This window comes from Sinocyclocheilus grahami, unplaced genomic scaffold, assembly GCF_001515645.1.
Source record: "Sinocyclocheilus grahami isolate Dianchi unplaced genomic scaffold, SAMN03320097.WGS_v1.1 scaffold479.1, whole genome shotgun sequence".
NCBI lineage: Eukaryota > Metazoa > Chordata > Actinopteri > Cypriniformes > Cyprinidae > Sinocyclocheilus > Sinocyclocheilus grahami.
Genome location: NW_015505658.1, coordinates 231,634 through 248,231, shown reverse-complemented (window position 1 = coordinate 248,231; position 16,598 = coordinate 231,634). Strand labels below are relative to the sequence as shown.

Sequence of the window (16,598 nt, the reverse complement as noted above, 5' to 3'; positions counted from 1 at the left end):
ATAAAGAAGATCTGTAAAGTTGCAAAGACTAAAGTCTCAAATCCAAAGAGATATTCTTTATAAAAGTTAAGAGTCAACCACGCCTACCTAAAACGGCTCGTTCTAACACGCCCCCACATACCTACGTCACTATGTGGGAAGATTTGCATAACGCCGCCTAAATGTTCGCGCAAAGAAAGAAGGCGTAACTTTTATTCTCGCTGTAGTTTTGTTGCCGCCGCTGCCATGTCGTGAAGACGCTGTGTGCTTCGTTGTGAAAGCGAAACTACTTTATTTGGCCTTCCAAAAGAGGACGATATCTGCTTCGTCATGCCTGGAGCTGATCCGTGCTGGGCGCTGAGGAAATACTTCAACTTCTTCGCCGGATCGGCTTTCACCGTGAACGAAGCGGAGTCCAGCCCGGGGTCGTCACATGTGGTTGCCGCAGGTATCACAATATGGTGAGGGACGTAACATTTCCGTCACACGCTTGAGGAATTCGGCCAATCACAACGCACTGGATAGCTGACCAATCAGAGCACACCTCGCTTTTTCAGACCGATGAGCTTTGTAAAAATCGACGCGTTTCAGAAAGGCGGGGCATAGAGGAGCAACAATAATGTACAGTATGTGGAAAATAATGTGTTTTTTGAACCTTAAACCACATAAACACATTTCATTACACCAAATACACAAAATAATGTTCTTTTTAGCAACATCATGTGACCCCTTTAACTTTTAGATTAGAATTATTGAATGCAGGCATCCAGCCATGTGTTGAGCCTTTTTTCTACTGTTTGTTCTACTGTCTGTTCTGCCAGACGCTTGGGAGTGAGCAGCACACCATAAAGAATCAACAACAACAGACTTTAGAAAAATGTTGTCCCTTGATCTGTCCACAACAGCTCCTAAATCAACATGTGAATTCTGCATAATAACAGGAACACTGCTCACTGCAGGCAATTTGATGTCCGACCGTGATTTTCTTTGAAATGTATTGGTGAAGGAGGTGCTTTTGTTACACAAGCAGCTGTATTGGCGATGAGCTGAGACAAAACTTGGAGGAAGTTTTCCGTATAGACGCAGCATGCTGTCTGCACAAATACTTATTATTGATCAGGCGTCTCTAGTAACCGTGTTCAGTGCATCTACATACAGAGAGTTATTTTAGGGCGGTCAAGCATAAAGCCATCATCTCGAATTTGCTAAAATTTGCAGATGTTCCTGAATAATAAATCAGTTATGTTTTACATCTAGCATGCAGCAGTCCACTGCTGGCCTTCTTATTATTACCAGTGTATTTCACTCATTAATAATATTCTTATCTATACAGCTTCAATTTATTGTGTTCATCCTATAGACTAATTTAACCATCTCTGGTTTGAATTTTAAGCTATGTTCTATCTTTATCTTTGGCAAAATGTCTGCTATACACCTCTGTGTGATCTGTTTGGTTAAAGCTTTGGTTTGTTCCATTGGATTGGAAGACTATACACTAATGCATAAATGCATTAATGCAATAAGGTGTGAAAGAGAACTCAACTCACTACAAGTGTTCATGTAAACACAGTTGGTTGTCGTAAAGTGAATGCAAACATGAATATTAATATATTAGATCTGTGCATTTGGTCTTAAAGTGACAGCAAAAGAAAAAAAAAGAAAACTGCTCTGCTCTTGTCACGAATTCGGTCCATGGACTTCCGTTTATTCACCACCAGAGGTCACCCTTTCCATTACATTGACTCTCGCACAACACAAACTGTTGCATAGCACCCCGGACTACATATCCCATCATTCTTTGCACGATTTACACACTGCACTGATTGCACTCATTGCACACAGCTGTTTCTAATCACCTCACTCACTATATAACACCCACTCTAACCACCTTTCTCTGCTGAGTATTGTTTAGCCTGTACCCCTTTCCGAGTCTCCGTGTTTTCCTTGTTTTGCCTTGCCTGTTTTCCTGGATTTCTCCCTCTCGTCTCGCCCCTGTGATTCTGTCTGCCGATCGGTGACCTACGCTAGCCCTAGGACTATTCTTGTGTTTTTGCCCGCCATATACCTGTTTGCCATTGTTCGACCCTGCCTGTTTACCACGTCTCTTTAAATAAAGTGTGCAGATGGATCCACACGTCTCACGTCTCGTCAGCCCCGTTACAGCTCTCATGACTGAATAAATGCAATAGATTGAATAAGAGTCAGTGTTTTAACTCATACAGTGAAGATTAAGTAGTGTTTTAATTGATATTTGATTACTTTACATTTGAACTGCAAGGGCTTTTTTATCTTTGTTCTGTTGTCTTTTTGTTTGTCGTATCTTTATTTTTAATTTTATTCCTAAATGTTTAATTCTTTAATAATTGCGTTAGATCTTTTCATTTGCATTAGTTAGGCTAGTATTAGTTTTTGCAGTCTTTTTGATATCATTATCTTAAAAATACTGGTACAATTTACAATAAGGTTCTATATGGTAACATTTGTTAAGTGCATTAGTAAATATGAACAATGAAAAATTCTAATAAAGCATTTATTAGTCTTATTTAATGTTAACCCCAGCATTTACAAATACATTATTAAAATCAAATGTTTTATCTGTTGATATTATTTAATGGTCCATTAATGAACAGTTCTATTTTGCAAGCAATCCTTTCTAGGGCTACATGATAAATTGTATATTACTCGTGATCACGATTTCTTCTTCTCTCATTCAATTAAGCATAATCGTCTGTGATATTAAAAAAAAACATTTCATAAAAAACATTTCATATTTATTTGAAATGTGCATTATCTTTGATCGTTAACAAGCCTCCACAAGCTTTGAAGCTTGAGTTTGCCGGAGGTCAAGAGTTTAAATCCCTCAATCAGCTTTTCACTTAAATGGATGCATTTTGTGCCCTGTGTTTGAATTAATCTTCCCAATCTGGCAACCATGCACTTTTGCTCTCTGCTCTGATATAAAAGGCTTGATAATTTGAAAACAACAGCAAACATGTAGGTTTAACAATCTCCACTGTGATATTTTGCTCAAAAGAAAGCTTAGTACAGCTAGTCTGTTTTATTTCAAGTGGTCGGTTGGGCTTGTCCATTAAGGGAAAGAGCAAGGATTTTCATAATGGCCAGAATTAAATACAAGCATAATTCAGAAACTTTGTAATAATCCATATTATTATTATTTTTTTCTTCAATAGGAGCAGCAGGGAACAGCTCTCCCTTGTGGCATTTAGCCCAGGTCAAAATGGAACCTCAGGACAGTGAGGAGGGCCAGGTATCGGGTCATGGGGTTCTGGGCAGCGACGTCTTTGAAGAGGGCCCCATGTCCACCATAAGTGAGGCTGGCATCCCTCCATCTCCTGGAGGTTCAGAAGGAAGTTACATGTCCCATTCACCAGATTCTCTCATGGGCACATCCCCTTTCACTCAGCGGCCAAAGAAGCGGATGAGAAAAGTATAGTGGGTTTGCCGTCTAAATAAAGAGACTGAAAGCACTACCGCAGTCATTGTGATGCATAGTATTACCTTGTGTTGGGACTAGATGTCTTACCTTTGAATGGAAGATTTTAGTGAAATTAAATGAAACCGACAAATAAAGTGCGAGTTTGAATGCTCCCCAAGCAAATGGCACACGGTCACTGTTTTACCCAATTATTGAGCGGGACAATTACTTGTTTGCTGTGGTAAAATTAGCATCTGTTTATTGTAACGAAATAATGGAGGGAGCACAACATGGGGAGTAATTATAGCCTGATGTCTGTTTCAAAACACACAGGGACATCAATCAAGGAGTAATGGCAAATTAATTACAGCATGCATAAATCTGCATGTTATATAATCAGGCCATTTCATTACCTGTACACTCCCAGGCATCACAGTGGAGGTATTGTCTCCTAGCCACCTGCGCCAAAACTGTTTTCCGAAACACATACTGGTTGAGTGTAAATTGAGCTCCTCACACTCACCAGGTAGCAGTGCATTATGAGACTCAATCAAGAGGAACCGAGACTGGATAGCTATCACACAGCATCCTTAAATGAATGGGTATGGCCTTCCAGTGGCCACTTCAAGGGCGTTTTTATTTTAGTTGGTCAAAAAGCGACTTCACACCACAAGCTCCACACATCCACACACCACCACACATCTGTCAGTGTCTCATGAAAAATCAAAAGAAATAAAACTCTTGATTTGCGAACAGAGTTCTATTTGTAGCTGCATTGTGACATTATTTTCATGATGAAATATCACATTTTACCCCAAACTGTTATTCCTGTGAAGTGCCTGGGCATTTACTTTTGATTTTATTTGTAAATCTAATTGTTCTTGCTATTTCTCATTATATTTTTATTATTGTAGTACTGTACATAAAACATTTATTTACAGTACTTGCAATATCATGATCATTTTTCACAAAATGATAATTTGACCCACCCCTAATAAGGACTTAAAATGTTCTTGCAGACACATTTTTAAGTGGTGCTTTTGTATTTAAATCGTTTAATTAAAAAAAAAAATTATACTTTACTTTAGTTAAATGACCGGACATGTTGTTGACAGGTTTTGTTAGAATCATCCTAAAATTAGTTGGAGTGTGCGGCCTTCTAAACCAGTGGTTCCCAACCCTGGTCCTGGAGGCACCCCAACACTGCATGTTTTGCATGTCTCCTTAATCAAACACACCTGATTCAGATCATCAGCTCATTAGTAGAGACCTGAAATTGGTGTGTCAGAGAAAGGAGACATGCAAAATGTGCAGTGTTGGGGTGCCTCCAGGACCAGGGTTGGGGTTGTTCTAAACTAACAAATAAGACATCTTAAATTTTGAAAATGATTCTTTCCACAGCTATGGTTTTGTAATGAATAAAACACCATTTATGAATCTGTTTGTGTGATCATTTTTTGTAATGCACTTTTTTTCTTCTGATCTTCTTAGTAAACTCCAGACAAACTTAAAAAAGTACTATGTTTCCCGTCCTTGTGCTGATTACAATCGTCTCCGAAGACCTTTCTTCATTCCAGCCTCATCTTCAGTTTAATTGGATGTTGTTGCCAGATACTGTTTTGAAGACAGAAACAGCAGGGGGCAGTAGTGCATTATACCGTCACATTTCCATCCACTTCCACACTGCAGTTTTACCCTCATTCCAGGTGTTCGATATTCCACTGCTTTTATTGAGCATCCTGCTTTGTGAACAAGCTGTATTTGAGCACAGAGAGTAATCCATTTTACCCATCTCTAGTGGCAGTTGTGATTTCCTTTAAGTCCTTTGACTAAATGGAAACATGTTCAGAACTCCAGCAGATAATTATACCTATGAGGCTTGACGATGCTTACAAGTATATATGCTTGTGAGTGAAGTGTAAAAGTCAGTTTGACTTTTACTGGCGTAAACGGTAATTACTTGTACTGCAGCCAACAAATTTAAACATACAGATCAAAGTTCAGTTTGTAGTTCAGATTCAGAATTTACACCATTCGTGTAAATGTTCAGGCTTGCCAATGATTCAGGGTTTCAAATGTTTCAACTTCCTTTACCTTTTCACAAGCAGTTACTTTGTATAGAGTGATAAGCCCCGCCTTCTAAATAAAACAGCCACTCACCAATAGAGTGTAACAGTCAGATTCTGAAAGTAAAAACTTTGGAAATTGATGTTTAATGATAAAAACCTCATAAAACCTACATTGGGTTCAACCACAGACCTACTGTGAGTTCTGAGGTTGAACACATTTTTAAAATAGGCGTGTTTAACAGCTGAATTCATGACGAAAAACTACATCACCCATGAAAATGTACAGAAAATTCCACCAATCGGAGAGTCCCGATAAGTAAATGAAGCCAAAAGAGTTTGCAGGGAATGGCCAGTGATGCACCGTGTATATGAGGTAATCAACTCAGTCTTGCTATGCTGTCAAAATCCTTTATACATATTTGTATATTTATGCTTATTTTGCAATAAACTTAAAATATATTGATTCTATAAATAGAATCAACAACTTTAAATGAATGATTTTATGTTTATAATCTGATTATGTCACTTGCAATGATTCTTGACATTTTTTTCTCTTTATAAATCTAAGTCTTGTCTTTTTGGAAAGACAAAAAAAGTTGGTTACACTTTATTTCGATAATCCAGTTTAGACATTCTACTAACTGTAAGTAACTTTGTAACTACATGTCAACTAATTCTCATTAATTTGCAACTACATGTCTACTAAGTCTCAGAGTAGATTGTTAGGGTAGGTTTAGGGTTAGTAATGTTGACAAAGAAAGTGTTAGAAGATATTAAGCAGATAGTCTACTAATACTCTACTAACTGCTAGTTGACATGTAGTTGCAAAGTTACTTGCTGTTAATAGAATGTCTAAAGTGGACTATTGAAATAAAGTGGTACCAAAAAGTTTGTAATTTTGTGATTCGCCTTGTAGCTGTTGGCTTGGTTCATTGTGTATAACCCTTTAACAACGATGTTTTAAAATTATTCTGGAGCAAACGCCACTCAAGAAGTGGGTGGGCACTAATATACTTTATAATTAATTCATAGAAGCTCTGGTTGGCATAGAAACAGTCACTGTCCTAAGTTACATGCTTAGGACTGCACATGCACACTGGGCCAACCTGAGATGTTGTGTAAACAACATTTATGGATCAGTTCATGTCCCGGATTTGAAAAATGTTATTTAAAAATGTGAGCTCATAATCGCAGAACCATGTGGTGTATATGGTGCTTTTAATCACAATAAACAGACATGTAAACACCTTAATTACATTGTTGCTGCTCTGAACAAAGTGTGCATATGCTCGGATGTGCACGAATGACATGTGTTGTTCTTTATGAATGAACTCTGTGACATCCGTAAGTTGGGCCTCTTCTCTAAATTACCAAACTCTGTCAACACAACTCATTGCACAGTCTTTGCTCCTTATCTTCATTCTCTAAAGTCCCTTCAAGGCAAGACATTTCACCCGGTGGCCATCTTTGAAATTCTTGGGCATCTCTTTCAGTCATGGGAGTAGAGCTCTATATCTTTGAAAGGGAAACGTCAAAATCTCCAAAGCTGTTCACCAAGCTTACGATTAAATGTCATATTTGAAATCACCAATGAAATGTTGGACTTTCTCTCATTCATAAGAATGAGTATACTGTATAAACTCTTGGTCTTCATTCAGAGCATTGACAAGCCCAGTTGCGGCTGCACAAGTCTCACTGTTATGGAAGTGTTCCCTCCTTAAGACCACATTAGCAAGTAGCAAGTCATGGTAGCAAACACTCAACTCTCATCTCTCGTCTTTGCCAAAACACTCAATTCATAACTATTTTAGATTTCTCAAAACTGGTGGGCAATTCACATGAATTTGTACAGATTTAAGGGTGGGGTTTGGAGTGTACCTTCATACTTTCTTCTAAAAAAAACTATATTTGCATACAAATCACATCGTACAAATTCATACGAAATTGTAACCATGTAAAATACTTTGATTTAAAAGAATAGTAGAGTCCATACTACAACTGCAATGATAATGACACAGAAGAACAATATCATTAGAATCCATTTCCAAATAGCAGATGAACAGTAAAAATAGAATGTTGGTGACAATACTGTATTGGCCCGAATATAAGACGACCCTGATTATAAGACGACCCCCCTTTTTCCAGATGTACCTTTTGGAAAAAGGCTTTTTAAAAAACAAATCTTGTTTTTTCTCAGTAAAACACATTCTGTCTTCAATTATTTTCATATTGCATATTTTTCCTATTTTAATTTTTGTTTTGAAAGTATGGTAAAAACTGGTAAAATGTACCAACAATCACATAAAAAAAATATACACTTTGATATACCATTAAAAAAACAAAACAGGTAGTCCATCTGAATTAGGATATTTAGGCTATCCATCTAATAGTAGCCTACCAAAATCTTATTAACAGTAGAAGTTAAATCTTACTGTAGTCTTCAAATCTGGGTACTGTCTTACGTTTCAAAATCACAAAGGGAGTTTGGTCCCATCAGGCTAACATGACAGTCACGACTCATGCAGCTGTAAGAGTTTCTTTTTCTTTTGGTTTTACTCGTAATCTTTACAAAACGCATTACATAACGTATTTCATGGCACACTCGTTTTATGCGTATTTGTTGCCACCTATTGTTGTGGGTGTATTATTGGCATGTCAAAGTCTAGATCCTGAATATAAGACGACCGCGTTTTTTCAGATGTATTTCCAAGAAAAAAACATTGTCATATTCGGATCAATACGGTAATAAAATAATTGTTATAGTTATCGTTCTTGGAGTAAACAGGCTTTAAATCTTAAATATGTCCCAACTTCCTGTTTCAACTGGAAACACATCAACACAGGTTTGACATAAAATTGTGTTCATCATTTCAAAATGCAAGTTGGAGTTTGCCTGATTTTGCATTAGACTCGAAATCTTCGGGGGACTGATTTTTCCGTACTGACTCAATACCTACTAGCACTAAAATACATGAGTATGTTAGTCTCAGCATCAAAACCACATTGGGCTGTGTACATTTCAAACGAAATGTGTCACTCTGGCTGTTTAATTGCTCATTGGCTTCTTTTGTAGAGCTGCATTGTATTTGAAGGGCAGTATCACTACCCTTAACCTTTAAAAGAATATATGAGAAACGTTCGTTTGTGCTGACAAAAGGTCATACCGCATTGAGTATTTCTGACTTCTCATTGATCTGTGCACCGTAACTTTGAGATCCTCAGCTGGTATTTCTAGACAGATGATCAAAACCGCAGGAAAGTAGTAATAGTAAGTTGCTGATGCATAAGAAGTTTTAGCAGCACCAGAGTTCTCATTTAAAATGGTTGATTTTATGTGGCCATTATGACTAGGGTTCAAAGGCTATTGCAGTTTTCTTTCTCTGTGAATTTGCAGAGTTGATTCGATTTGCTTAGCGACTATAGTTTTTCATCATTTTCACTATGAACTTGAAGACCCGATACTCCATTACAGTACATTAAATGCTTCCATATTTGCTCAAAACTCTGCTAGTACAATTTCTTATCCCCCCACCCACACCCCTTAGGAACCACTTTACATGGCCAAACACTGAATAATAACCATATGATTTGCCCCCTCACATGAAAAGGTTCCCTCCAGCTCAATGGAATACATTACTGTGTCTCCCACTGTGAGGAAACGTGCACAGAGTTTTTTATCTGATCCATAGATTACCTCCATTTAAAACTAAGAGTTTAGAGTTGCTCCTGAAGAACCTCTCTACAGATCTTCAAAAATCCATGTCAGTCGCCACCTCTACAGAATTATAATGGCTTTTGTGTGAAACTACAGTTGCAATATGGATAATTCATCGCTTTCAGTGGCCGCTTGACATGAAGTGCAGACATTTTGAGCTTGGCTCATTCATTGGGGTAAATTGAGTGACTTAAGATTTCTATTATGTGATTAGCAGAGCGGGAAAGTACTAGTGTACATTGCATTGAAATTTCTCTGGCTGTTCGCATTTTGTGGTAAGAGTGAATAATTGAAATGCATGCCTTGCAATTTTACCTCGCAAATAACACTTGGGTCTTAAAACTGAAATATTCAGTGTGTCAGATGTTATTTGGTTCAAATAAAAGGCCAGACTCATAAGACATGAATCATTTTCTCGGCTTGAGCAGTAAGTTAATGCATATAATCAAAACAAAAATTATATGTATGTGGTAACCCTTTAGTTTAGGGACCAGTTCTCACTATTAACTAGTTTAACTTGTTTTTTTAACTTGCATTTTGGCTGTTTATTAGTACTCATAAAGCACTTAACCATATTTTAGATCAATTAGTCCTACCACAAACCTTAACTTAAAAACTACCTTACTAACTCTAAATACTAACTATTAATAAGCAGCAAACTGGGAGTTTATTGAGGCAAAAGTCATAGTTAATAGTAAGAGTTCCAATATTCCTGGTGTGGAGATACACCCTGCATTCCATTCGGAAGGGCTCATCCCTATGCCCTAATCTCTTCAAAGGGTTTACCCTCCGGAGTGAGAGCTTCGAAGGGTTGAAGGGTTGAAGGGTGTAGGGGACAAAACAACTGTTGCTTGAAGTGCCCTTCTCACGTGCCCACACGGAGGCGCCGTCATCATGCAAAGAATCTGCGCAAAGGATCATGGGAGCCCCAAGTGTCCATCAGTTTTACCCTTCGAAATCCTTCATTCCGAAGGGCCCTTTGAAGTGGGCAGTTTTGAGCACTTTGGTTTGGAACGACCCTTCAATATGGCGGCCATGATGGTTTTCACTCCTAAGTGCCCTTCGGAGGGAGATATATCCCATTTGGAATGCACCGTCAATCTAACATTTTTGTCAGCAGGATGTCAGCATTTAACAATAGTTTATGATATTTGTACAAAGTGTATAGCATTTGTCACCATCGAGCAGGATAGACTGCAAGAGATGTGCACAATAGGCCCATTAGAAGGGACAACGAGCAGAGGGGTAGGAGGTAAATGGCAGATATCTGTTGTGTCTGTGGGTCAAATGATCACAGAACATCCCTTTTTCTTCTTTTTCTTTCTGTCCTCCAAGATCAATAAGCAAAGAAGAATGTATTTCTCCATCTTTGACCTTCTTTGGTGTGGCAATGAGTACTATGACATTTTTTGAGCACAAGTTCACTGGTCATGGAAACTGACTGGTAAAATGTGAAAATACTGGCAGAGCCACATAGTAAATATTTGCAAAAGTCAAGGCAATATGTTTGGCACAAAGCTTAATGAAACAGAAGTAAATACAACAGTTATAATTTACTGGTAAATAAAATAAAGAATGCCTGTGTGATGCCATTAACCTTAATTTCTTTTGAAAAGTGCTATGGACAACATATGGAGGCTAAAATTGGTTAGAGGTGATGGATTTCAGCATTCAATAAAAATGGCAGAATCCATAGATTCCCTTTGGTTTTTAACTCAATTGCCTAGTTTCCATTGGGTGTTTTAATGACACACACTCTGTATAATTAAGCAACAGCTAAAAAGATTAAGAAAACTCATTATCCACTTAAGAAAGTCCTAGTGGAAAAAAGCCTCAAGATTTGATGGCTTGCTTATTATGAATGACAAATGAACAGTCATGTGGATTCTGACAGGACTAGGGACACGGCTGTTTCTCGGTAGAGCAGCGGCATTTTTCAGTCCACCTGCTTTTGTAGGCTGGATAAGAAGCCTCGCCTGATCAGTTGTAACCATGGTTACCGCTTTTGCTGCTACACTGAAAGGTAGTGAAGTCTCCAAACCATAGAGTATGTTTTGAACTATGCTAATGATGGATATGATCCAAATGAATCCATTGGAATTTGTAAATGCCTGCCAAGATGAGGATTTATGATTCATGGAGAGGCCACAATGCACAATATGTTAAAGGACCGGAGCACTTCACCAATTACAAAGATATTTGCATAAGATATGTTTGGGTTTCCTGTTTCTCAGATGTTTCTCTTGAGAAAAATATCCTAATAATCTCATACATCTCAACAGTGTCATAAACTGTGCACACATTTGTCAAGATTCCAAAGAATGCTATCCACATTCATTTCACAGCTCTGCTGTATGTAAAAAATCATTACAATTTTAGGCAATTTTAAATTGATACCACTGCAAACCCCATTAAATTGCCTCAGCAATAACATTTTCAAAGCCAAAGCAATATGCACTCATAACATTAAGACCATGCACAATAAAGCATAAAAATGTTAACCTAAATGGTAACATCAGGTTTTATGCTTAATGTCTACTTAATATCCCTAAATCATCAAAAATCAAATCTTAATATCCCTAAATGCAATAATTTACACCACCAAAAACTACTTTAAATGGGTTAAATCAGGCAGAAATATCAATTGCACTTTATTTGACAGTACATGTACTTACAAGTACTTATAATGTACTTACCTAAGAAATTACTTGGTAATATAAGACAACAACATGGGTTAGGGGTATGTTCAAGGTTAGTACCCAGTTATTGTAATCACTATAATAATTACATTGTATGTACATGTGGAACAGGACTGTAAAATAAAGTGCTACCAAAAACTTATCTTTAAAGTAACAACTGAAGGTTATCACTTTTTTGCAGCATGCAAGGCCGATTTGGCAGAAACTCTATTTTGTTTAGTTTCTAAAGCATAGTTTAGTGTCGCTTAGCGGTATGTTATTATTTTAACGTAGTGGCTTTAGATGAAGACTTATTTTCTGATACATTCATTGAAAAAAAAAGGAATTATGATTCATCACGTGCTGTTTGACAGTATGGTCCTTGAGGTATTTTCAACCACTTTTTTAAGGTTCTCTTCTGTAAGAGTCTACTCTGGAAGAATGAAAAGAGCAGTACATTTGCTGCATAAATGTTATTTTCAGATTTCAAGGAAATTGCTTGGTGTGTCTTTTGAGCTGTTCAGGGAAAGTGTTTTTGCTTTGAAACAGTTAAATAAGTTGCAAAAACTTTACCAATATCCAATATAATGTTATTGATTGATTGTTTGAATGATTGCATTCAAAAATATTTTAGCATGATAATTAAATAAATATTTTAGCATGGTAATAAGATCACAAAATACCCAATATTTTTAGATGACAATAAAGCTTCACTGTATTCTTCATCTACTTGTTGGAAAATGTCTAAACCTGCAGGAAGCATCAAACAGAAAATGCAAATACATCAGAAATATCTATCTATAAGAGACAAAATATGCAAAATAATTGGTGTACTTAATAAAATGTTGTAATAGGCAAGCTCTTCACAGGAGCACCATGCTTTATAGATAAAAATAATTAAATAAATAAAGCCATGTGATATTAACAGCAATAGGAAAATGATGGTAAAATGTATTATGATGCTATGCCACTAACTAGATAATAAGGTTACTCAGACACTTAAAAATAAAGGTTCTTCATGATGCCATAGAAGAACCTTTTTGTCTAAATGGTTCCATAAAGAACCTTTAACATCTGAAGAAACTTTCTGTTTCACAAAGGGTTCTTTGGGGCAAAAGAAGGTTCTTCAGATTACAAAAAGGTAAGAAATAGATGGTTCTTTAAAGAACCTTTGACTGAATGGTTCTTTGTGAAATACATCAGAAATATCTATCTATAAGAGACAAAATATGCAAAATAATTGGTGTACTTAATAAAATGTTGTAATAGGCAAGCTCTTCACAGGAGCACCATGCTTTATAGATAAAAAATAATTAAATAAATAAAGCCATGTGATATTAACAGCAATAGGAAAATGATGGTAAAATGTATTATGATGCTATGCCACTAACTAGATAATAAGGTTACTCAGACACTTAAAAATAAAGGTTCTTCATGATGCCATAGAAGAACCTTTTTGTCTAAATGGTTCCATAAAGAACCTTTAACATCTGAAGAAACTTTCTGTTTCACAAAAGGTTCTTTGGGGCAAAAGAAGGTTCTTCAGATTACAAAAAGGTAAGAAATAGATGGTTCTTTAAAGAACCTTTGACTGAATGGTTCTTTGTGGAACCAAAAACGGTTCTTCTATGGCATCGCTTGAAGAACCTTTTGAAGCACCTTTATTTTTAAGAGTGTAGTAAACATAGTGTAATGAATATCTGCCTTTTCTCGTATGGTGTCCGAGAGAATATGTTTAGGCTCACTTCAAAGACCATGATATTTTCTCTCAAAGGCACTGTAAACCTAGTTGTCATGACAATCAGAGCAAGGCATTGTACATGCATGAATAATCAGCTTTTGAGCAGTTAATAATCCTGCAATCATGATTCCTGTGTAAATACATTTATGCCACCTCTGTGCCACAAAACAAGGGTACTGAAACAAAAAGAAAATGAAAAAAATCTACTCATTCACTTGGATTATAAAATGATATATTTAAAAAAAACAAAAAAACGTTTTTATTAGTTTATTAGTTAAAGGGATAGCCAAAACTGAAAATTCTGTCATCTTTTACTCACCCTCAAGTTGTTCCGAACTTGCACAAGTTTATTTCTTCTGTTTAGCAAAATAAGTATTTTTCAGTTAACAGTAGCCATTGACTGCAATACTATGGAACAAAATACTATAGCTACTATAAACTGTTTGGTTACCAATATTGTTTAAAATATCTTCTTCTGTGTTCAAAAGAAGAAAGGAATTCATACAGGTTTGGAACAAATGGGTGTTAATTTCTAGGTGAACCATTAAATAAATGAACAAATTATATGGTATTTAATAAGGCACACAAGTTTCCTAATTAGTATTAGTGAACATAAAAAGAGTACATGCAATTTTTTTGGTGTATATATTGTAATGTATTGAGTGTTTGCGCATGTTTTCTACAAAGGTCTTCAGAACACAACAACAGACATTCCTCAACAAGCAGTGCAGAAGTAACTACATTATTTAACATGAACTAATAATGAGCATCTCTCATGAACTAATGGTTAAAGAGTTGGAATTGTAACCCAAAGATTGCGGGTGTTACGAGACAAGAGGCGTGTGGATCCATTTGCAAAGCTTTATTTAAAGGCATGGTCATGAAACAGGCAAGGGTCCGACAATGGCACACAGGTATATCGAGAATAAGACAAAAGAGTAGTCCGGTAAACAGACGTGGGTCAAACAACGGTGAACGTAATCCAGAGCGCAAGGCAAACAGGTAATCCACAAACAGAGAGAGTCCAAACGACAAGACGAGAGATAAATCCAAGGCAGGCAAGAGATCAGGAAACAGACAATCAGGCAAAACTAGACATGACTGGGCTAGTCTATAACTAGGAACTGGGAACTAGACACTAGGACAGGGAACTGGCTCTGTAAAGTTGCTATCGCTAGGAGAGAAATAAATGCTAACAATACTCTGTGATGAGAAGGATCTGAGTGGGTGTTATATAGTGTGTGTCATTGGTTACAGGTGAGAGAGTGTAATCAGTGAAGTGGAGCATGAGAAATATAGTCCGTGGTGACGTTTAACAGTCTGTGTAGTGAGAGAGTCAATTTAATGGAAGAGCAACCTCTGGGGATGAGTGGATGGAAGACTATGGACAGGATTCGTGACATAGCCACCCCCCCCAAGGAGTGGATTCCAGATGCTCCCAACACAATACAATCTAGGAGGGTGGTGGAGCGGAGGCAGAACAGGGGGAGAGATGGAGGGACAGGGGACTGAGGCAGTGCCAGCAGAGCAGGATGCCAGGGTGGAGCTGTCAGAGCAGGAAACCAGGGCGGAGCTGTCAGAGCAGGGAGCCAGGGCGGAGCCGGCAGAGCAGGAAATCAGAGTGTAGCCGGCAGAGCAGGGACCACCAGAGCAGGACAGAAGACCACCATGAAGGAGCATAAGACCACCAGGCCGGAGCAGACGGAGCAGGAGACCACTACGGCAGAGCAGAGAGAGTAGAAGACCACCAGACCTGAGCAGAAGACCACCACGGAGGAGCAGGCGGAGCAGAAAACCACCATGGTGGAGCATAGAGTGTAGAAGACCACCAGGCTGGAGCAGACAAGACGGACGACCACAAAAGTGGGACTGAAGACGACCACGACAGACCAGACGGATCAGGGACCCCTGGCAGAGACTGGGACCTAGAGAAAACTGAGATACAAGAGAAAGGCAGTGCATTCACGGTGTTGGGTTTTTATTATTTATTAGCTCTAAAAAGGGAAATATTTATGACGAATTATAACTGGTTATGATTCATAATAAATATTTAGATTATATCTTCAAATTAACTGTAGCAGAATCAATATTACAATTATTTGATCTGTCCGTCCACCGAGCAGACAATATAATCATTTATCAATTCAAGGAATGTTTATTTTTCTGGCCACGGAACAATAAACTGTCCTTCTTTATGCAGTGCTAGCAGTAATTTAGCAAAATGTAGCAAGGGTTCACACATTCATTGACTTTGAACTGTGAGCAGCAAACAGAGACAATCCGTTGTGAATATGTGAGTAATATGAAGGGATTTAATAAATGAAACTATATCTAACATATAACTAACTAAAACATATATACACAGAATGAAACAAAGTAAGGAAAAGAGAGAGAATAGAAGAGAATGGCTGTATTTCACATCACTTAACCACAACCTTTGAAAATCATCAGAAAATCCAAAAATCACCTTAAAAAGGGACTGAAACTTAAACACGCATCTAAATAATTTTAAGCGGTTACTTGCATTGGTTTCGATTGCTGAAAAAGAGTCCGGATGCGGTAGATAACGGAGGTCTTTTGATGAGTTCGTGAGGAGTCAACTGGAAGTTTTTACTTCTGGTTCTTCTGAAGAAGGAAAAGTCCACAGCGACTAACGTTACTTGAAAGTAAAAACTGCCGGAAAATAAAACTCAAGAGGAAGATCTTGAGAGTCTTGGAAAGGTGTTGTCTCAAACGAAGAAGAAGTTTTCTGAGCAAAGTTATTCTGGGCTGATCGCTTTTGAGAATTTCTATTCTGTGTGTGCTGACCAATGAGAGACATGGATTTTGAGCGGGAGAATCTTTCTTTGTCTTTTGTTTATGGCTCATTTGCATGCTTTATGGCCGGTCTGGAATATCCGTAGTTTTAACCCAAAATATCGTACGAGTCATATGATGCATTTCACAATCACATACTGTACGTCATTGTCCGAGGAATGAA

At 37.5% G+C, this 16,598-nt stretch overlaps 1 protein-coding gene across 1 annotated transcript in view; it reads left to right on the top strand.

Moving 5' to 3' along the window:
- The window catches only part of LOC107553729 (STAGA complex 65 subunit gamma-like), a 7,683-nt gene extending 3,621 nt beyond the window's left edge, over positions 1 to 4,062 (top strand). The window contains exon 4 of the mRNA XM_016236044.1: positions 3,171 to 4,062. Coding sequence (XP_016091530.1) covers positions 3,171 to 3,433 — 263 coding nt within the window. The 3' untranslated portion in view covers positions 3,434 to 4,062. The remainder of the gene's footprint in view (positions 1 to 3,170) is intronic.
- Positions 4,063 to 16,598: the final 12,536 nt, after the last annotated feature.